We start from the raw sequence: 24107 nt of genomic DNA, 5'->3' as shown, positions 1-24107 counted from the left end.
TTTTAAGTTTACCCCTAAGGCCCTGTATTATTAAATTTCTTCAGTGTATTTCTCATCTCAAATTAGGCATAATTGGTTTAGTAGACCAATAGGTCTACTAAACTTATCACATAGGATTGTAAGAAGTTCTCTAGATACCAGTATATAATGCCAGCATTGTAAAACTTTACTTGTAAAATCTATGGGCAAATTCCCTGAGAGAACAAAATAAGCCTTTGTTGTTAATTCGTAGATGTTAAAATCTTAAATCACATACACAAAGGTATTTCCATCTGTATGTTTATTCTTTACCATCTCAAACATAGAGATCTTGTTCAGTTTAATTGGATCCTGGGTCTGTTCAGTAGCTACTGTCTGGATGTCTCCCACTGGAACTCATGTTCTTTTAGTACTTCCACAGTTTTAATGTCTCCACTCTCAAACCCAATGTATTTCATTCTCAGAGTTCCAGGAGAATATCAAGATACCCCAAATTACTGTAGTACTACAGCCCAAAGCTTAGAACAGTCAAATGCCTGACCTGTTTATGACAGTTGTAGTGACTTACAAACAAACCCAAATTCCTGGCATTGTCTGTACAAAATAAAGTTGGTGTCCCAGGATCTCTTTTGTGTTTTATACTCTAGATCTATATTTGTCTTACTTGTCTCAGATAATGGCAGAAATTTATTAGGGGAAGGAGCTGATAGAAAAAAGAAACATGGGACATTTCATGGTTTTCACTTCTTTAAGGTAACCATTTGTGACAATAGACCAGAATTGCATTTGTAACCTTAAAACTCAACCATAACACCCACCAACTATGAAGATTGTTTCTTTTCTCGAACAGTGGCTTCTAAAAACTCCACAGCAATTAGCAAATTTTAGAAATTCATAGTGGTCAAACTACTTGACCAGGTTTTTCACATAGTCTAGTGACCAGACCTCTAGTCTCCAGGTTTTTCCTAATCTTTCTCCTTGCTCTTTTGGTGTGGTTATGTATATTTAAAATATCTTTATTTTCTTTTTAGAATTTCTGATGTAATGCCTTATATTCTGTCTTCTCCGTCTCTTGTTTCTGGCATGCCAGTATATTGTGGGTTTTGAGTTTATTTTGAGTTTTGACCAAGCGCCATGGTTTATTGGTATAAATCTCTGATCTTTCTGTAGTTTTCTGTTCTAGCAGGATCCCAGGGGGTCTCTTGGGCTATTAATCCTACCAGTTTTGGAATTCTCTAGTCATATCTCTTGTCTTCTAAGTGCATCTCCACTGACTGAAAGGTATCATGAAAAGATTTCCAAGTTGGAATTGCTTCCAGAAGTATTTCCTGTGGTCAGATTAGAAGCATTTCCACTTAATCATTTTCTGTTCCTGGTCTACTGTTAGTAGCTGGAGAAATCCCCTCCAAAGGTAACTGAACTAGAACATCTACTAGATATATTTTCAAACCTATGTTTTTAGTAGGTTGATAAGGTAAAGTACCTTTCATCACTTTTTGTTGTTGTTATTACAACCTAAACTTCTGAATTAGTAATCTTCCTTTTATCATCTTTTTGTACTGTAACAAAGTCTGGGATTTTTTTCTGGGATTCCCATTTCCTCAGTGTACCATGTCCCAGACCCTATCCTAAGTCCTAGGGGATATAATAATGAGCAAAACAGATGAAGACCTTGCCTGTATGGAACTTATTGGCATTTAGGAGAAAAAGACGTCATTCCAGAATAATGGGCTTGATGCAGTCACCAATTCCTCAGCTTTATAATACATCACAGCATGACATGTAACAGTGTAGATGCCAAATAGCTTATCATCACACTTGGGCTATTTTGAGGTGATACAGCCGTGACCCTAGAAATGAAGCCTTACACCTGCCACTATCAGATTAATGTGTACAAATTCAAGGCCCTAATCTTGGTTTCTTTCCTGCATAAAAATGTTGGTCCTCCTGTGGCATCTGGCTGTTCTTAAAATTTGAGTTTCCTACATGAATCTCATCGCAAAATGTTAGTCCCTTATGAATTTAAATGTACTCAACCTTATTCTGCAGACTTCTTTAGAATTGTCAGGTACTTGTGTTTAGACTCTTATCCCCAAATTTCACATTCCCCCTCTAGTTTCCTGTTGCCATATTGCTTGCTTCCTAAGATACAGATAGGGAACACATCAGGAAGAGGAACCAAATCCTTATCTGATATCTTATCTTGATCACCTAAGCTAGATCCTTTGCTGCCTAAAACTAAAGAGGCCTGACCTTGTTTGTTTCTTCCCTTCTCATTCCCCTCTTCTGATCCAGTTTAACCAATTAAGATGTGGACACAGTAGCAACAAGAGAGGGAAGAGGGTAAATCAGAAAGGGAAAGAAAACTGCCCTTTTTCCTTGGACTCAGCCATCAACTAGGCCTCATTGTTACATTTTATTCTAGGTCCATATCAAGAGTGTTTACTTTTAGGAGGGGAAGGAGGAGGGGAAATTGTGCATAGCAAATCACATTCCCAAGTTTGTTTTTTAAGTTGGTTACTTGAAATTTGGAATTCCTTTTCTCAAAGAAATGTTGTAATGGTGGCTGAATGTCCTTGCCGTCTTTTTTTTTTTTTTGTGCTTGCCATCTTATTTAACTTATAATGTAGCAATTAAAACTGTGTCTCAGACCATCCTTTGGTGACCTTTTTGTTTGTTTTTAATTTCCAGTCTTTTTTGGATGGATACTTTTGTAAATGTACTGATCACATACTTGGATGTTATGTCAATGTTAAATTTTTATGAAAGTGGTTAAAGTCTTATTCTCAACTTCTTGCCGTGTTGTGGAATGGTAACAGTATCCCGGATGACCTCAGTCTGCAGACCACGTTTTGAATAACACTAATTTAAAATATTTTCTGGGGTAGATCAATGCAAGGTATTTCTGTCATTTCACAGTTGGAACTTAGAATCGCATTCCCTATAAAAACAATGTAAATAATACTATAAGTACTACAGTATAATGGGTCCTGATCCCTGACCTTAGAAATCTTATTACTCTAGGGAGGACATCATTATCCTTTTGAAAATCATTTGTTGAGTGCCTTTCTGTAAGACACTGCTAGGTGCTAAGGACACTGATATGTCAAGAGAGAATGTGTGTGAAAAATTGTGACAAAAAAAGTGGTAAATACAGGTGCTTGTAAAGGAAATTAAGCTCTGGGATGTTTGGGGATGGGTCTTTGTAGAAGAGGGAGAGGGTATTTTGATGGATTGTTTAGTATTTTATCCAAGCCTCACAATCTTGAGAGAGGTTATCTCCTCATTTTATAGATATCAGGTCACAGCTAATAACTGGAGCCAGAATTCAAACTTGGATTTTGTCATCCTATTCTACTTTCCTATATATGGCTTTAGAGGTAAAAAGGAATGGGAACCATATTACAGACAGCGGTTAGACAAAAGATTTCACAGTTGGGGACCCATTAGAAAATTGGAGAAAGGAATGATTCATACAAAATCATTTTAAGAAAATTTACCTGGCCTTAGTAGGTAGGTTTAACTGAAGCAACTAAGAATAGGATAAACTGGTTGGGACTAATGGATTATCTTCTAGCAAGGAAACTGTAGAATATTTCTCTCTTTCAGTTTTGTTTTGGAGTTTCACCAATTCTGCATTGTTAGGTTACATTTATGGAACAGTTTTGATAGGAAAATGCTAATTATCTTTTAGTAAAATGGCACGTAGATTTCATAGATGGTAGATATACTTTTTAAAAATCAACTTTGGGTATAATTAATATTCAATAAAATACACTCACCCTAAGTATATAGTTTGAGTTTTGCCAAATGTATGCATTCGCACAAGCATAACCACAGTGAAGATATAGAACATTTTCATTACCTTGAAAAAGTCCTTTGAGCTCCTTTACAGTTGATCCCCTTAATGTACTTTTTTTTTGAGGTATAAATGATATGCAGTCCAGTTCACTCTTTGGTGTATAGTTCTGATGCATTCAGTCAGGTAACAACCACTACAATTAAGATAAACCCTACAGATTCCCTCATGCCCCGTTTATAGTCAACTCTCCACTTCCTCTGTGTTTTTGAAATGTATCTGATACGTGTTAGAAAGTAAGATACATGAATTAACTGTTTTCAAGAATCCCATTTTAGTTTCTTGATACTTAAGTTATAGTTGCTGTTCTTAGTTTTTCTTTTCTATGTTTATGCTTTCTAACTCTGCTTGGACCCTTACACTTCTACTCTACCATAGTCATTTTGTTCTCTACTGATATCCTAGCATACTTTTCTTAGTACTGTTCTAGAAATGCCCTTCAGGACCCCCACCTTGTAGTTTTTTTAAGCATACGCTTTCATGGATTACCTCACTAAGAAAATAGAGGTATCCTCACATCTTCTGTTGAAATATCTCACTTACCTCCTGTTTCTCTAAGAAGAAGAGTCCTGGGCAAAGTTACAGAGCTAACCTCTTTATAACATGTCCTCATTTCCAGTCATTACCTGTTCCTTAACACTCACTTGCCTCAAAGTCTTTACATAACTCTTCCCCTCTGATTATAAGGATGCGTAGATTGTCACCATCATTTAAAAAAAAACACAAAAACATACCCTTTATTGATCCTTATTGCCCTTTTACTGCTATTTACTTTGATTCTTTAGTAAGTTTCTTGAGTAAAAGTACTGCTTCCCTTTTCCCAACATCTGTTCTGGAAAGTTATGAATGGTTCCTGATCACGAGATAGATTGCTCTTTTTCCAGTTGAAAGGTACTATAAAAGCCTGTTGATGTTTTTGTTTATTCTATCCCAACTTACTAGTTTTTCCACTGGTAGTAAATATTTTTCAAAACAAAAGGATCATTATAGTTTATGCTTCCTTTTCATTGCTTCTAAAACTAAAAGTGAAAATGACAAGTTGAAACAGTAAATTACAAATCTATAGCAGATTTGTGATTGTAATATTTCATCCCTAATTGAAGTAGAAAGTGATGGTTCTGCATCATTTGTTAGGAGGTTGAAATTTCGTAGCTTGAAAATACTCAAAAACTTTTGCCTGGATTCAGCTACCGTTTTGACGGGTGGGAAGGGAAACCTGTCCCCATTTTATAGGTAGAACACTGAAGCACAGTAAATTATCTTGCCTCTTATTTGGTGGTTTATTTTTTTCTGCCTTGCTTCTTTGGTGTTTTTGTTTTTATTTGTGTGTGTGTGTGTGTGTGTGTGTGTGTTTAATGTGTATAGACACACTGTATTGGATGTCATACTTAACAGGGAGAGCATGGGGTCATGGGCTTGAACAGAGTTAAGAATTAGGCAGCCAAATATTTATATATTAGCTGAAGTAGCTTTGATTTCAGTGTTATATTTTAAAGTTTAGGTTATTTTTATTATAGAATATTAAAGTGATAAAATTTTTTTGTTCTGTTTAGCTTGTCAACTCATCTGCAGCTTACATTTACTGGTTTCTTCCACAAAAATGGTATGTACTTAAACATATTGGCATTCTAACAACAAAACACCTTTGTGACTGAAAAAAAATTGCGTGTAAATTCAGAAAATTATATTTAATGGAAAAGATGTTGATGTTGATAATTTAATTTCTCTTTAGTGGATTTCTCCAACAGTTTCAATTATTGCTTTATTTGGTCAATGGTGGGATATGGAGGAGGTAACTTGCAACTCATTAAACTTTAAAAGTAGTAGTTCTTAAATTTTAGTGTGTGTAGAAGCATTTTGACAGTTTGTTTGAAATACATATACCTGGACCCTACAGGGACTCAGATCTAGCAGGGTTTTGGTGGAGCTTAGGAGTCTGCATTGTAATAAAGCACCAAGGTAATTCAGAAGTAGGTTGTCTGAGGAACAAGTTTTAAGAAACTCTGGCATTAAAAAAAATGTGTCAATATATATGTGTGTAACTGAGTCACTTTGCTGTGCAGCAGAGGTGGGCACAACGTTGTAAATCGACTACACTTCAATAAAAATAAATAAATAAGAAACTCTGCCTTAAAAGTTTTTTAAAAATTGTAGGTAGACTTTATACATAAGGTTGTGTTCATCGCCTTGTTTTCTTATTGCTGTCTTGCTGTCTATTTAAGTTTTAAGTAGATTTTTAAATTATTAAAATAATCAGTGCTGTGTGGGATCATTCTTGAAGGTAAATGTTAGCTTCATCTGGCTCATATCTAAATAGATGAAATCCCAGCTCTTACCGCTCAACCGTACCTTTTAGGGCTCTAAGTATCACAGTTTTAAAAATGCTGTGTAACATTATCTTACCCAACTGAGAGCCATCGTCTTTCCAAAGATTGTAAGTAGAAAATAATGGGAAGGACTTGTAATGAAATTCAATTTCTTAGATTTTTGTCATTTTTTTATTTCCAACGTTTTTCAAACTTTAAATTATAAAGACTAATGATGAGAATTGTAATTAATTGCCTTAGAACCTGGAATAGGTGAAGAGTCTCCTGAGTAGAGCCCTTTCTGCATAAACATTTTGAGTATTTTTAATACAATAATAAAACAACTGAAACAACCACTGCTACCAATGGGATATATCAATGTGTTAGATATTATATAAAGAAAATTATATAGTCGTAAATGTTACTTCATTAAAAGAGGTGAAAGCGTACTGGGTAAAGTTTCCGTTGGTTTCAGAATGAATAAAATGCCTCTAGGCTTGTCCATCTTAAATTTGTGTGTGTATCCTTTAATAATCAGGTAATGGAATAAAACCTTTATAAGAAACAGGTCAAGTTGGTCATCCTTGGTATTGTTTAGTAAGAAACAAAGTTTAATAATAAGCAGAATGGTTATATTAGAACAGTTTGATAACTAGTCAGGTTTTTAATGTAAGAAATTTGAAGTCTGGTCATATCTGTATTAGCAGCTAATGTAACTTTACTTATAGTTTTGCCTTACATCTGGTCTATTTAAGTAACCTCAGTAGCATTTTCATGTTTTTTTCCTCCTAAATCATTTATAATCATCTTGTAGAGATCATATTTCTAATCACTCATCATACTTTGTCTTCTGTGATACTTAAAAAGTACATGAACTCTAATACTTTAGAAGCTTATAATTTGAATTTTATAGGTTTGTTTGCCCTTTGTTCTCAGGGACTTCTATAAAACATATAAATTATTCATCACTGAAATCATTGATGGATATTAATCGAATAATATTTACTAATTAATATTATTTAATTAATAGTAATTGAATTTACTTGAATTAGTTAGTTGAAATTAACTGGAACATGGTACGATAAACTTCTTTCCCATCTACATGGCAAAAAAGTTCAAAAATTGCACAAATTCACTTAAACTTTATTTTCTTGATATTACTGAAGTAAATGAGAAAGTAAACTCTGTTGATACTTCTATTTCCAGAAAATAATTTCCCATTGTAACTTTGAAATGAGTGGAAGTTGGAAAGAAGCAGATATATTGCCTCCTTTGTCTATTCAAGGTATATTTGTAGTTTTTTTTAAAGAAATAATATTTTTAAGAAATCAGGTTAGAAAAGCAACATCACAATCCCTAAAATATGATTATTTTTTCTTTTGTTTTTAAATGAAGACTTTTGTTTAGCAATTACTACTTGAGACTGCTTAGAATGAATACACAAAGATTATTAGGGTAGTATTTTCATGGTGAGTATTGTTCAGAGAGTATTTTTGTTACTGCATTTTAGATATTCAGTTATTTTTTGGTATATTAAATTATTTTTATCCTGGCTGCAACTTTCAAGAGACTGATTGAAATGTATTTTATGTATATACCCTGAGTAAGAAGAATGTTTTCAAGTAGAAAGAAGTATTGTCCAAAATCTCAGAACAAAAATTATTTTATTTCTGTATATGTTTATAGATTTTTCTGTAATATATAGAGAACTATATAGAAGTGTACATAGTAGTTCAATATATTAGGAACTTAATGATGAATGAATGATTAAATATTAAAGTTTTTTGGACTATTAATGCCTTTGGGATTAAAGACAAGCTGTAGGGAAGTATTCTGGAACCTTAATTTGCAGAAACCTTTGTTAGAGTTCATTGATATAGAGAATATAGACTATTACTTTAAAATTAAATTTCCTAAACATTATAAACCAAGAGATTTCCCTAGGTAGTAAATAATATCTTAATTTTTGCTATCCCATTTAGGCATGTAAGTTTTATGTTTAATATTTTTTGAAAACTTTTTTTAATCCCTTTGGTTATAAGTTTCGATCAAATCAAAGAGCCTTTTAAGTTTAAATATCTGAGCATTCAAAATGAAATGAAATATGTAAAAATAGTAACCAGTTCAATTTAAATGTATCTTAAACTAAATAATTTTTCTGATAGATTTTAGAAGAAGGAAAAAAATTTTTAATGTTTATTTTGTGTGTTACCTCGCCTGAACTATTTCATTTGTGCTTTCTACTAAGAAGCCTTAACTGTATTTGTCAAATTTGAAACTGATTTTGGGAAACAGGAATGAGTAAACTTCTGAGAAGACTTCACTATAGGAAGTCTTTTTTGTAAATTCTCAGACTTCTTAGGAAAATGAATACTATTTTTTTAAAAATAGATTTTAATCATTTCTCGGCCTTTTGGCTAAGATCAAGTGTAAAATAGATTTTAAAGTATTGATTTTCTATTTAGATAAGCCATCACAAAATTCAGAAAATGAACAAAATTCTGTTACCCTGGAAGTCCTGCTTGTGAAAGTTTGCCACAAAAAAGGAAAGGTAATGTATAGGATGCTACTGGTAGATGAAATGGAATAATTTTTTTCATTGAATATGTTTATGCATATATATTGTTTATGCATATAAACCTTAAAAGCTTTTAAATATGTTGATGGCTGAATTGTAAAACTGATAAGCTCTTTTGCCAACCTCCCATATCTTCATGTTTTTTTCTAATCTGGCTATAGGTATCTGCATAGAACCTTCTGTTACAGGAGTATGACAGTGAAGGGAAGAAGCTATCTTTTAGCATCTTAGGACATAAATTCAGTTGATTCCTGCCACTTCAGCCTCTTAGCTTATTTTTTGTAGCTATTTGTACACATTAATGTTTTAAATAAGGTCTAAGAGAGAGTTTTTCCCAAAAGGATTATATTGTAACACTACTCTCAGGCAAAGAAATTTCTGTTTCTAGCATTATCAGCCATTAACTTATAAATATATTGCTTCAAGTTTTTATTTATAAGATGAAATCATTTCACCGTCGAAACAAGTATTATGGTGGTTAAATTTCTGGGCAACCCACCAAAGCCAACAGAGATACTTTTAGTAGCCTTAAGTCCTTGGGTATTTTAAGAATGGGAGGGAATTCCCTGGCGGTCCAGTGGTTAGGACTTTATGCTCTCACTGCAGGGGGCCTGGGCTCCATCCCTCATCGGGGAAGTAAAAGCCCACAAGCCATGTGGTGAGACCAAAAAAACGAGGAATGACCTGTATAGAGGTTCTGATTGCTCATGCTCTTCCAAAATCAATCACAGTAAGGTGATATGGTGAAAACTGTGCTAGAGCATTGGTATGGAATAGACCAAGGTGATGGGAGACAGCAGTGTAAGTACATATTAAAAACTCTATAAAGTTAGCTAGTAATACTCCACGCTCTCACCCAACACCCATACACAACAAGTAGTGATGTGAAAATTCAAGATAATATTATTATTTAGACAAAAAAATGTGCCTGTAACTATAGTATGATCCTTTTTGTGTTTAAAAAAAAGTAATAGGCATACATATTTTCTTCAGAGGATAAATACAACCAATTGCTAATATTAGTCTTCTCTGGAGTATAAGACCCGGGGAGGGGGGTGGAGGCGACTTTTATTTTTCTCATTTTATATTCTTGTAGAGCAGAATTTTAAGACCATAAGCATGTATTCTGTTTGTTTTTAAAAAGAAGTTACCTAAAATATGTACTATATTTTCTTGTTAAAAAGGTCTTCTGCATCTTGCAATTTTTCAACTTTGCTCTTTCGGCATAACTAGTTATATAATTACAGAACATTACTCATAAGATGATTAATGTTACTTCTTATAAACAATTATTTAAATATATGGATTTACTATTTCTCAGTGTTTTTGACAGTGGGGTTATTGTAATAATCTTTTTTCATTTCTAATAGTCCTATCAGTCATTTTGTTAAAATAGAATATTTAAGGGGAAAAGATTAATTTACATGAGTTGTAATATTTTAAGCATGGTTTTAGTTCTATATTTCTAACTTAAAACTTTCTGATGACCATCAGCTAAATATTAGATATACTATTATATCATTGTTTTCATTGTATTGAGGATATCCTCAATTGGGCTAATATTTGAAAGATAGTTGATCCAAATTTTCTTTTTGCTTCATCACAATTTTCAGATGTATGGTTAGAATTTTAGCATGCCATTTGGAAATCACGGCCTATACCATATTTCCTATAGCTGTGATTAGAGGTTTTATTGTAATTCTTACAATTGCATATGCATAAATAAATATAATAATCTTTGCCTTTGCAGGATGTACGTTGTCCAATAAGACAAGTTCCTACAGGTAAAAAGCAGGTGCCTTTGAATCCTGACCTCAATCAAACAAAACCTGGAAATTTCCCGTCCCTTGCAGTTTCCAGTAATGAATTTGAACCTAGTAACAGCCATATGGTGAAGTCTTACTCATTGCTATTTAGAGTGACTTGTCCAGGAAGAAGAGAGTTTAATGGAATGATTAATGGAGAAACCAATGAAAATATTGGTAATTTTTATTTTAATAATTTTACTAGATTTTGTTGTTGGAGATTAAGGTGATCAGTGAAAATGATTGAACTAATCCATCTTCATAGTATTCGTAATTGTGTACAGAATATTTCTTTTTTTAGTTATTTTCATAATTATTTAGAGGGAAAAGTGGTACAGAACTAGAAATAAATGCATGTGTTCTAATAGCATGGCCTTTATTTATTTGCAAATCTCTTATAGTCTAATGAGATACTTAATTTTATGGTACATTGGCCTTGCTCTTAGACTTTTGGCTATGATGTTGTACTAGGTATTTAATCTGTAAAATTCTCATTGTTGTATGATGAAACATTTCATGCAGCAAAATGAAAATACACACACACATATATATATATATATATGTATATATAAAACACTGGATGGAAAAGACTGGTGTTTAAATTAGTCTCTCAGCAAACAATGAATTCATTCCCCCCTCAACATTTTATTGTGAAAAATTTCATACATATGGAACAGACAAAAGAATTTGGTAGTGAGCACCTATCTACCCACCACTTAGAGTCTACAGTTAACATACATCTATCCTTGTATCCTCCCAACAGTTCTGAATCCACCTTTGAGGTAATCATTCAAACAACATATAGGTGTTGGGAACACAGAGATGATTAAAAAGTCCAGTCCCATCTTCCAAAGGCTCATAACCTAGAGTATGGAGATAAACATAAAATATAATTGCAGCTAAATGATATGTGGTATAATAGAGGTATTTGTGAAGTTCAGGGGAGAAGCAGCTTGGAAGAAATAATCTTTGAGTCTTGAAGTATCCTTTGAAGTTCCTGGAAAGTAACCATGAATGAGGAGGGTTTTTTCTCCTTGCCTAGCAATAAAGATCATTCTGAACAGAAAATAACATTTGCAAAAATGTGGAGTTAATAGTGTCAATGAATATCAGGAAGTAAGGACATACACATAAGGTTGAGACATAAAGTTGAAGAGTGTTTGGATATTATTATATTGCAACTTAAGTTTATTTGTACCTCATTTGGGATAAATGTAGTATGTTATGTGAAGGGACTATATATCATAAATCTGTTTTTGCTTGAATATTTGATTCATGAGAAATGTTTGTCAAATTCAGATGTCAATGAAGAACTTGCAGCTAGAAGAAAACGAAATCGTGAAGATGGGGGAAAAACATTTGTTGCACAAATGACAGTATTTGATAAAAACAGGTAATGTTGATGGACAAGCAAGGCTCCCATGTTTTAGAAATGTTTTTATTTTGAAGCAGAATATAGTGATGATACTGTTTCTTTGCCTTTGTTTCTCTTTATTCTTATGGATGAAAAAACAAATTTGCAAATACTGAACTTTTGTCTTTATCACCTAGAAAGCAATAAACGCAGACGAGGAACTATTTGAATGGCTCAGTTAAGATTGTTCATTCAGCCAGTATTTTCTGAGTGTGTCCTCTTTGTCAGACACTGTTTTAGGCAGTGAGAAGGCAACAAAACCCCTGCCCTCATGAGCTTAACTTCTAGTGGAGGAAATAGACACCACCCCCCAAAATTGTATCAACTAATGTCACTTAGTGGGAATGCTGTGAAGAAAAATAAAGAGAATAAATGGTGGTTTTGTAGAGAAAGCCTCTGAGGAAAGGTCATATTTGAGCAGAGACCTGAATAAAGTGGGCCCCATGCAAATCTTGAGATTATGTATTTACTAGAGTTAAGGAAGAAAAGTGTGTGAAATCATCGTTTGGCTCTGTGTGCATTTGGCACAGGGTAGCAAGGAGCACTTGGATTTATAATCATCTCTGCAGTTTTCAGTTGGGAATGAAGCATCTTAGTGCCAGTAAAAGAACCTCTGGGAAGCAAATACAGTATTCTTTTTTGATAGGGTTGAAGGGTGAAACTTATAATATGTCATGATTTCTTGTCCTAGGCTGCTCACTGGTAGTTAACACAGTCCACCATCAGGTATAGGAGAAAGAGCCAAGAAAAGCAATGAGTGTGTTTCTCCTGCTCTTTAAAAAGTAACTTGTTGCTTTAATGTAATCCACTTATTAGCCACTAGGGTAAAGACAGGTTATAGGGCTTTTAATGGGAAAGCAAAGGTGATTAGGAATAATGCCATGGATTTTGCTACCATATTGTCTTAGAATATATCACTTAATGTCGCTTAATGTTACCAGCAGAAACCAATATAGTGTTTTTTTAAAGTCAGAAATTTGAATGTAGATCAAAAATTTAAATGGAGAACAACAGAAACATATATGCTAAGAGATAGGGGTTGTGTCTGTGGGAGAAGCAATTAGGCTGTTGTTGCACACTGGGCTTCATCAGTGTTGGTAAATGTTCTATATATTTTAGGCAGCGTGAGGGTAAGGGTACATTCTTTTAAGAATTCTTTCTACCTTCCTTGTATTAACATATTCCTTGTACGTTAAAACAAAGAAACTGCTTTTTAAAAAAGTACCAAGAGGAAATCATGGGAGAATTTTCCCCAAACTTCTTTTGAAAATTTCCAAACCTATAAACATGTTGAAAGAACAATGCAGGTAGTAATACCCGTGTACCCTTCACCTAGATTCATCAGTTGTTAACATTTTACCACATTTGCTTTATTTGTGAGTGTATTTTTGTGACAAACCATTTGAGGGTTAGATCATGACGCTGGATTTCATTCCTTATTCATAAACACTTCATTCAGCGTGTATCTCCTAAGAGCAGGGACATTTCCCTCCATAACCACAGTACGCCTATCATATTCAGGAAATTTAACATGATACCAAAAATACAGTACTCTCTCCCCAGTTTCCTGGATAATGTCCTTTTCTGTTCCCTACTCACCCCAGTTAAGGATTGCGATCTGTCAGTTGCCATATCTTTTCAGTCTCCTTCAATTTGGAACCATTTTCCAGCCTTTTTTTTTTTTTTTTTTTTTTTGCCTTTTGTAACAACACTTTAAATACAGGCGTGTAGTTTTGCAGAATGTTTTTCAGTTTGGACTTTTGTGATTGTTTCTTTATGTTTAGATTCAGGTTAAACATTTTGGGCAGGAACACTCATTGGTGATGTGTTCTTTGTGGACGTCACAGACACAGCTGATATTAGGTTTGATCGCTTGGCTAAAGTGGTGTTTACCATATTTCTCCATTGTAATGGTCCCTTTTCACTTTAATTAATTAATATGCAACCTCTGTAATAATACATGAAACTGGATAAATATCCTTTTTCTCCCAACAGTTATTTTTTAACGCAATAGTTTAGCATCCATTGATGATTCTTACTTGAATAAATTATTCTATGGCGGTGGCCACATGGTAACTTTCTATCAGTTCTTCCATGTTTGGTTTGTTGGCATTTTTCTGTGAAGAAGAACGTTCCTTTTCTCAACCTTTTTTTAAATCAGTATGGATTAACGAATTCCACTTTTATTCAGTCTGTTTTAATCTATTGATGTTGCTATATTAATGCTCAAATTGTCCCAAATTTGGTGAGGAGGAGCCCCTCCAAGCAGGCTCCTAAGTCCCTTTGACTTGTTTTTATTTATTTATTTTCTTGTTTTCTGCAGTATTCTTCTAGATATTCCAGGCTTTACATTCTCCTTTTCCTACCTCTGCTCTGGAATTGGCTGTTTCTTCAAAGGGTCATAGTTCTTTTCAGTAGAGGAGAAGTATTTGCCAACCAAGATCTGAGGAGTTAGATGTTTTAAAAATTCTTTTTATAATCTCTTGAGAAGCTAAAGTCTCCTTAAAGAATGACTAAAATTCAAAAGCCATATTGAAAGAGTATGAAATATGGAGTGAAATAAAAAAAAAAACCTTCTTCTGAAAACAAAAACACCATCATAAGCCAAGTCAAAATAAAGATAACAAGTCAGGAGAAGATTAATTTCAACTCATAATGTATAGATAGATGCCTCATTCCTTTAATATAAAAAGATTATACTAAGTAAAAAGAAAAACACCACAGGCCAGTAGAAGAATGAGGAAGGGATATCGTGAAAATGTTTACAAGAAAAGAGAATATATATGGTTTTTAAACAACTAAAAGGTAAAACATCTGAATATAAAAGTACACTGAGATGTCATTTTTTCACTTAGCAGTTTGACAGATATCAAAAAACTTGATAAAGCACTGTTGATGAGGCTGTGGGGGAAAAGGCCCTCTTCATAGACTACAGGTAGGAGAGTACATTGGATTGTAGCTATCACATGTTCAGCCATAAAATAGAATATTATGTAGCCATGTAAACATGCAGGAGGAAAAAGTCCTTTCCATTTTAGAAGTATACTAATGTATTACCTATTCAAATTAGTAAATAAAATTATCTTCTAAATTATTAAGTTGAACAGCCTTGTTGATAAATTATTGAAGTAGAATAAATTCAGTAGCACAGCATAAAGACAAGAATTCTTTTTTTCTTTTTTCTTTTTTTTTGCGGTACGTGGGCCTCTCACTGTTGTGGCCTCTCCCGTTGCGGAGCACAGGCTCCGGACGCGCAGGCTCAGCAGCCATGGCTCACGGGCCCAGCCGCTCTGGCGGCATGTGGGATCTTCCCAGAGCAGGGCACAAACCCGTGTCCCCTGCATCGGCAGGCGGACTCTCAACCACTGCGCCACCAGGGAAGCCCAAGACAAGAATTCTTAAGGCTCAAAATCATGCGGTGTTAAGAGCCAGACTTTGGAGACAGATTGCCTAGATTCTGTTGCTAGCTCTGGCTACTTACTGTGTCATCTTAAGGCAAGTTATTTAACCCTCTCTATGCCTCAGTTTCTTCTGAACAATGGAGTAATAACATCTACTTCATAGAGGTGTTGGGAAGATTAAATGAACTCTGTAAAGTCTTTAAAATAGTGCCTGGCATATAGTAAGCACTCAATAAATGTCAGCTAATACCACCTAACAGAATTTCTCTAAGACTGATGAAGAGATGCCAGATTCTTGATATACAATTAATTATTGAGTATGGTTGAAGAATGGTATTTAGGTTAGTAGTGTTTAATTGTATGGAGAAAATAACATAAACTATGTATACACACACAGATATGTACACACACATTAAAAGTATACTGTGAGTATGGGTAGAATTTCATCGATTCTTTGATTCAACCAGTATTCCATTTATTCATTCACCTATGAAATGTTTATTGAGCACCTGTATGTGCCAGGTGCCCGCCAGGATCTTACAGTTAATTAGTTTACTGGTCAAGTATAAAAGTCAAGAATTCTAGTTCAAGTACTTACAGTAGTTAAAGATAACAGAGACCTAATTCTTAGCTGTTCCCTAAAGCAAGTATTATAACACCGTTGTTACCTTGTTTTTAAAAGTATAAAGCCTGCGCACATGCTTTATACTTAACATTTAAAACTTAGCAAGTTTTAAGACCTTAGGCCTATTATACTTTAAATGTTTAAAGTTATATCTGAGTAGCTACAGTAATGAAATAATTCTCTAGTAATAATTATCAGTACAAATCATTAAAATTTCTTTTGTCAGGAATGGAGTGTAGGTATATCTTTAAGTCTTGTTGGGCATGTAAGCTAGTTTATAAATTTAATAAGTGCTTTTTAGTATAAATCTAAAGATGTAGAATTTGTGTACTTACAATAATAGTCAGGTTACTTTAAAGTGTATGTGTTTGTCTAACAGGCGCTTACAGCTTTTAGATGGGGAATATGAAGTAGCCATGCAGGAAATGGAAGAATGTCCAAGAAGCAAGAAAAGAGCAACATGGGAGACTATTTATGATGGGAAGGTATGGACTACTTAGAAGACTGAGCATGTTATAGTTATGAACTCCCATTTTTTATTGATGTTTTCTTCCCCAAATGCAAATTCACATTGGAAGGAATTCAGGTTGGAAGGAAGAAGTCCTTTCTTTTATACTTTGAAAAACACAAGTCAAAATTATCTAGTTCAGAGTATTTAATGGAAGGCATCATCCTTGGAACCAGGTTGCCAGCTTCAAATCTCCACTCCTAGCTATGTGGCATCTGGCAAATTACTTAATCCCCTGTGTGTCTCGGTGTTCTCATTTGTGAAACAAGGCATAGAATTGATGAATTAAATGAAATAATTAAAGATGCTTAGCACCATGCCTGGCATAAAATAAGTGCTCAGTAAATGTTAACTGATATTTTCAATTCCATTCATAGTAACAGCAGGTAACATATGACTAATTTATCAAGAAATCTTCAAATCTTAGATGAAGCAGGCTTAAAATAAGTCTTCTAAGAGACTTAAAAAATAAATAGGCATACATACATTTCTTGGATAGGCAGACTCATCAGAATACTAATGTCATTTATTTCTAAATATATTAGATCAGTGTACCAGCACAAGCAAAATCCTGATTTTTTTAAGCCTTAAATTAGTCTCAAGTTAACCTAGAACAATATGTAATAATACTAAGGAAAATTATGGAAAAGTTTTTTGAGAACCTTTACTTACCAGATAACAGAACATAGTATAAAGTTAAAAGAACTTAAATTTATGGTAAAATCTTAGCAGTAGATAAGCCCATCACTGAAGCGTAGTCTTGAAATAGACCTGTATATTTTGAATTTAATCTATGATAAAATTGGTGTTAGATCTGTGTGGGAAAGATAAACTGTTCATTATCCATGTGACAGAATTGGTCTCTAGCCATCTGGAAATAAACTTAGACCTAATAAATTCCAGAAGGCTCATAAATGTAAATGTGAAAATTAACACTCTATAACTTGGGAAAAATATAGCTGAATATTAATGTAATCTTGCTATGAGGAAAGCCCTTCTAGGTATGCTACAAAAGCTAGAAAGCATAAAATAAAAATGACTAATTAAAGTGAATCATATACTGCACAAAGCTAAAATTGAAAGCAAATGATGGACTGGGGCTAATATTTGTAACATACAGAAGGCTAATATGAATATGCAGTTAATAAAAACATAAGCAATCTAATTAGAAAAAATGGGTAAAAGTCTGACAGTTCTTAAAGCAGCAAATATAGATGACCAGTAAGCTTTTTAAAAGATATTCAATGTTACTAGTATTCAAAAATACGCAAACAAAATCAGAGATACTACTTTTGACTAGTAGTTTGACAACAGTTACAAAGGGTTGAGAGTTTCTAGTTGGAGACGTGAGGGCACATGCTCTCAAATAATGCTTTAATGTAAGAATAAGTTGGTATAACCTTATTGGAGGGCAGACTGGCGATACAAATAAAAATTTTAATTTTGTATATAATTATTAACAGTTTTATGTAACAGTTAATTTTCATTCTACAGTTTTGTTACAAGGTAGCAACTGTTTAACTGAAAAGATGTAGATAACAAGTCTTGCCTGAATTTTTTTTTTTTTTTGCGGTACGCAAGCTTTTCCCTGTCGTGGCCTCTCCCGTTGCGAAGCACAGGCTCCGGACGCGCAGGCTCAGTGGCCATGGCTTGAGGGCCCAGCCGCTCCGCGGCACGTGGGATCTTCCCGGACCAGGGCACGAACCTGTGTCCCCGGCATTGGCAGGCGGATTCTCAACCACTGCGCCACCAGGGAAGCCCCTAGGTGATGGGACTTTAAATAATTTTTATTTCTTTATACGTATCTACAGTGCTTGAATTTTCTGCAGGTATTATCTTTCTGTTTTAAATTTGTTTGTTAAAGTTTGTTACGTTTATCCATGGGAGAGTAAGGATTATTATATGAGTTGTTGGGTTTTCCCAAGAAATTGAGGCAATATAAAATGGGTATCCTTGTAAGTCAGGTCATATAGATTTGCTTCTTTTCAACAGCTCTGTGTTATTGTTTTAAATAAATGTCCCATAATTTACTAAACCAATGTCACTTCAATGGATAATTTATTTTACTTTTTTTACATTTCACAAATGTTGTAGTGAGTATACTTGTATTGGATTGACCACAAAGTTCGTTCAGGTTTTTCCATAAGATCTTAATGGAACACCCAAACGAACTTTATGGCCAACCCATACGTGTATCTTTTTGCATTGCAAGTATTTTTATAAGATAAATTCCTAGATATGGATTCACTGTGTCAAAATTGGTTTATATGATTACACTTTCACTTCATTCCGGTCTAAAATTATAGTTTTAAGAGGGTTATTTGTAATAAAGATGTAGAGGGAGATTGGACTTGTGTGGCAGTAAAAATAAACAGGAGCCCATCGAAGGATTTCTGTGAAAGGGAATAGCATGAAAGCAGTCTTTGAGAAGATTATTTGGTCTCCTGGATATGGATTGGGAAGTAAAAATTAGAACCAGGGAGAGCAGCAAAGATACTGGACTAATAAGATAGTAAGGATCTATATACTTGATGATGATGTAAGAAAAGCAGAAGCAAGAATAGGGGTCAAATGTAATTCTGAAATTTTTAGTTTAGGGTCACTAGTAGACTGATAATGCTTGGAACAAAAATAATAGCACCTTAGAAGGAAAGAAAAGATAATACATTCAGGTCTAAAAACATATTTTATTTATTTATTTATTTTTCTCAGAACGCAGGCCTCTCGCTGTTGTGGCCTCTCCAGTAGCGGAGCACAGGCTCCGGGCTCGCAGGCTCAGCAGCCATGGCTCACGGGCCCAGCCGTTCTGCGGCACATGGGAACTTCCCAGACCGGGCCACGAACCCGAGTCCCCTGGATCGGCAGGCGGACTCTCAACCACCGCGCCACCAGGGAAGCCCTAAGCTGCACTTTTTTAATAAGCTTCCTGGGCAGTCGCACAACAGTGGTCCATGTATAGAGTGACCAAATTATTGTGTCTTCTCGGTTGCTTTGGGGAGTCAAAGTGGGCAATATTTAAAACTGCAGCAGGCATATGTAGAAGCAGGGAATATTCAAGGCAAACAGAGGTGTATAGTAATTGTATGCATGAATCAGATTTGAGAAAAGCTAGCCTGGTGGTTAAAGAACACAACGCTTAGGACAGACAGACCAGAATCTATCCTACTTACTTGTGTGAGTTGGACCAAGTTCTTTTATCTTTCTGACTGTTTGCTCATATGGAAAAGAGGTATGGCTGTACATAGAGCACAATATTCTATTTTGGCAAAAGTTGCTCTGGGTCCATTTGTGTTCTCTGCAACTTAACCCTTTCCAGTCATTGTACAAGCATTTTTAAGTCGTTTGATGAAGTATTACATTTGACTTTCAGCTGTTCATTACTTTGGGCAAAGCTTCTATAGTGCTGCAGAGGTCAGAACCTATGCAGAGATAGTGAGAGGATGCTATAAGCTTCTTCTGCCGGTTTTGTAAAAATGTTTAACCTTTTCGCCTCTTCCTCCACCTGCCACCAAGAGATGAGAAAGAAGGCAGAGGCTGGAAATGCACACCAGGCAATACTGTGTCAGTTTGCCTTTTCTTCCGCTGCCAGTACTTCCCAGAGAGATTTCACCAAAAGTGCCTAAGCTTGCCATGGCCATTGTTGTGCAGGAATTTTCTATCTCTTGCTAGTCACATCCCCTTTTCCTTCTCCTGGGGCTTAATGGATGTTTGGGGGCAGGGAATAAAATGCAATACAGTGAAGTGTATATTCTGATTTAATAGGCTTGGGTTGAGGTCGGGCCATTGGTAGTTTTTAAAATCTCTCCAGATGATTCTAATGTACAGCGAGGTTTCAGAATCACAGTTATCGATGAAGCACTTTGGGAATTGCAAAGGCATTGCAGAAATAAAAAGTGGCTATTGGTATTCCTTCACTATTCCTGCATTTTCCTTCCTGCATCAGGACTGTTGTGCAGGTGCTGATCATTTTCTTTTCAGCCCTTTTCGCTGTTTGCCTAGACCCTTCATCCCTCTCTCTAACCTCACACCCTACCTCCTTCTTGTCATTCACCCTGTAGTCCGTCATCTATTTGGGATTTATCCTAAACTTGGTGGGAAGCCATTGCAGGGTATAAAGAGAGAAGTGGGGTTGGCAGAGATGCCTTTTTCAGACACCATACTGGCTAGTGTAAGAGAATGGCTAGGAGGGGGCAGGACTGGCATTGGGGAGACTCATTAGGAGACTGGCTTTGTGCACAGTGGTGGCCTTGGAGGTGGAGTAAAGCAGGCAGGTTAGAGTCCTATTTGGAAGGTTAGTGATGGCTTGGAGGTGAATAGGAGTTAGTGATGAATTGGATGTGGGGAATGTGGGTTAAGGATGTGGAATTGGGTAAATGGAGGTGCTACTTACTGAAATGGGAAACGTTTTCTGCCCCTATACTGGCCTGATAAACACCTTCTCACCCTTTAGACCTTGAATCAGAGATGCTTTCTTGTTTTATTTAGTTGTATTTTATTTTATTGCATTTTTGTTTGGGCGGTGATGCCAGCTTGCAGGATCTCAGTTCCTCAACCAGGGATTGAACCCAGGCCGCCTGAAGTGGAGGCACGGGGTCATGACCACTGGACCACCGGGGAATTCCAGCAGATATTATTGCTTTTCATTTTTTTTCTTTTTGTAATATAAGTTTTCATTAATTGATTAATGAATTAATTCATTAATTAATTTTTGGTGGCCATGGGGCTTCGTTGCCGGGCGTGGGTTTTTTGTAGTTGCGGCGAGCCGGGGCTTCTCTTCATTGCCGGGCACGGGCTTCTCAGTGCAGTGGCTTCTCATGTTGCGGTGCATGGGCTCTATGCACGTGGTCCTCAGTAGTTGTGGCGCGTGCGCTCGGTAGTGGTGTCTCGCGAGCTTACTTGCTCCGTTGCATGTGAGACCTTCCCAGACCAGGTTGAAAACCCGTGTCCCCTGCCTTGCCAAGCGGATTGTATTTTTTGTTTTTGTTTTTAAACATCTTTGTTGCAGTATAATTGCTTTACACTGGTGTGTTAGTTTCTGCTGTATAACAAAGTGAATCAGCTGCATGCATACGTATATCCCCACATCCCCTCCCTCCTGCGTCTCCCTCCCACCCTCCTGATCCCACCCCTCTAGGTGGTCGCAAGGCACTGAGCTGATCTACCTGAGCTGTGTAGCTGCTTCCCACTAGCTAGCTATTGTACATTTGGTGTTGTATAGTTGTCAATGCTACTCTCTTACTACCTCCCGGCTTACCCTTCCCCCTCCCTGAGTCCCCAAGTCCATTCTCTATGTCTGCGTCTTTATTCCTGCCCTGCCCCTAGGTTCATTAGAACCTTTTTTTAAGATTTCATATATATTTATTAGCATGCGGTATTTGTTTTTCTCTTTCTGACTTTCTTCACTCTGTATGACAGACTCTAGGTCTAGCCACCTCACTGCAAATAACTCAGTTTCATTTCTTTTTATGGCTGAGTAGTCGTCCATTGTATACATGTGCCACGTCTTCTTTATCTATCCGTCTGTCGATGGACACATAGGGTCCTTCCCTGTCCTGCCTATTGTAAATAGTGCTGGCAGACGGATTCTGACCCACTGTGCCACCAGGGAAGTCCCCAGAGATTATTTCTTTAGGGAGGCCCTCCTTAAGCCCCATCAGTCTCTTCCCTGCTGCCATAGTCTCCCACAGCATTACATAACTGTTCCTTCTTAGCACCATACACAGTTTTAATTTCATACATATTTGTAAGTTCCCTTTTTGTAACCCTGTGTTCTAAAGGACCTTTCCCTCCTGCCTCATCATTTTATGTCTAGTGCCTACCAATGCTTGGCATATCTTTGGGTCTCAGTAAGTGTCTGTTGAACAAAGAAATGGAGACAGAGGACAGGACTTTGGAGGGAAGATCAAGGCTTTGTTTACTATATGTTGAGTAGAAGATGCCCTTAAGACATCCGAGTGGGGATGTGTTTTGCGCAATTGTTGTGAGATTGGGATGCCTTTGGAGATGGTCATGGCCAATATTTTAAACCATGGGTGTGAATAAATTTGTGAGGGAGGATGTGTGAAATTAGAAGGGAAGAGGGTCCCCGACTAAGGTGCACCCTCAACATGTGAGAAGAGGTGAAACCAGCAAGAGTGTGAAAAGCAGGGGTAGGGAGAAAAACTGGGAGAGTGTGCGGTCGACGAACCCAGGGAGGAGAGAGATCAAGGAAGAGGGGAGGCTCAACCATGCCATGTGCTGCCAGCCAAACAAGATTGAGGACAGACAGGTCAGTGTCTCATAGGTTGAGCAACTTCGAGGGAATTGGTGACTTTAATCAGAGCAGTTTTGGGAGAGTGGCAGAGGGGGAGGCCAGGCTGGAGTAGGGTGAGGAGTAAAGAGTTAGTACCTCTGAGAAGAGTATCCTTGGCAAGCTTTGTGGTTTTTAGAGGGGACCATGTTTGCTTAGAATAAATAAAGTAACAGTTATCTCTGGAACATGGGATTTTGATTTTCTTCATTTTACTCCTGTTGCTCTACCTTCAAAATATCTTTAGAATGTGCCCACTTCTCACCACCTCCCCTACTATCTCTCCATCCTGAGCCACCATCATCTCTGACATCGGTGACTGAAGAGCCTTCTCCTAACTGATCTGCCTGTGTCTACCGTGGCCCCCACAGTCTGTTTTTCATCCAGCAGTCACCGTGATCATGGGGAATGTGATCAGTCATGCCACTCCTCTCCTTAAAAGCCTTCACTTTGTTAGCTTGTGAAGAGCTAACAAAGCCCGCAGAGCATCGTTCAAGGCCATTCGGGGTCTGAGGACGAGATGGAAAAGAGATGAGGTGTGCCGTGGGGTGTACCATTCCAGAAGGCAGACTGGGACTGATGCCTGCCAGGGAGTCAGATTCTGAATTTGATATAGACTGCTCTAGCAACTAGCAGTGCTTAGATCTGTCTAGAGAGTACTGGGTGGTCTGTCACTGCAAAGTTTCTGTATAGACTGATGACCACTGATTGGTGATATGATAGAGGGAGGCTGATATAAAGGATGCTCTAAGATATTGTGATTCTACACTACTTTTACGATTCTATCCCAGACCTCAGAGCTCCTCATTTGTGAGCTACAGAGCTCCTTGGATGTCTGCTCTGACATGTTTCATCCATTGACCTGTGCCACTCATTTTTCAGGTACAGAACAAAGAATCGCTTTGCAAAAGCCCGAAGGGATACACTGAAAGAGTGATCGGAAAAGAATAATACATAGGTATGTATTTGAATTGACTTTCTGCAAATATTTGAGACAGGGTAGCTGGTTAGTGGCTGCTTTCTCATGCTCGAGCCCTTAGAATGTGATCACCTCAGAATGTCATAGGGACTAGAGCCAGTCAGAGCCTGTCTGTCTCTGCGCACAGCCCCTAGTTTCTTCTTGTCATTGCTTTCGATACTGTGTAAGGCCCTTGTCTTTTCCTCCTGCTCACAGCAGACATTGAGTAACCTCTAGTTGTTACTGAGATGCATATTTCACAGTATAGTACTTTAGAAATGAGAAAGGTTTACTTATTGTGGAAACCAATGTCGGCTCTTGGGAGTGTTAGTGTCACTTGGTAATGTTTTTCCTAGGGCTGCCGTGGTAACTGACGTTGCCTGGT

The 24107-nt window shown here is 36.4% G+C and overlaps 1 protein-coding gene across 1 annotated transcript in view; it reads left to right on the top strand.

The window, feature by feature from the left end:
- LOC131765808 (polycomb protein SUZ12-like) overlaps positions 1–16467 on the top strand; it is a 40703-nt gene extending 24236 nt beyond the window's left edge. The window contains 5 exon segments of the mRNA XM_067006905.1: positions 5392–5441; positions 8610–8695; positions 10473–10704; positions 11827–11920; positions 16347–16467. Coding sequence (XP_066863006.1) covers positions 5392–5441; positions 8610–8695; positions 10473–10704; positions 11827–11920; positions 16347–16467 — 583 coding nt within the window.
- The last annotated feature ends 7640 nt before the right edge of the window (positions 16468–24107 follow it).

Source organism: Kogia breviceps, chromosome 11 (genome assembly GCF_026419965.1).
Source record: "Kogia breviceps isolate mKogBre1 chromosome 11, mKogBre1 haplotype 1, whole genome shotgun sequence".
In the NCBI taxonomy this organism is placed as follows: Eukaryota; Metazoa; Chordata; class Mammalia; order Artiodactyla; family Physeteridae; genus Kogia; species Kogia breviceps.
This window is presented reverse-complemented; position numbering and strand designations above follow the sequence as displayed.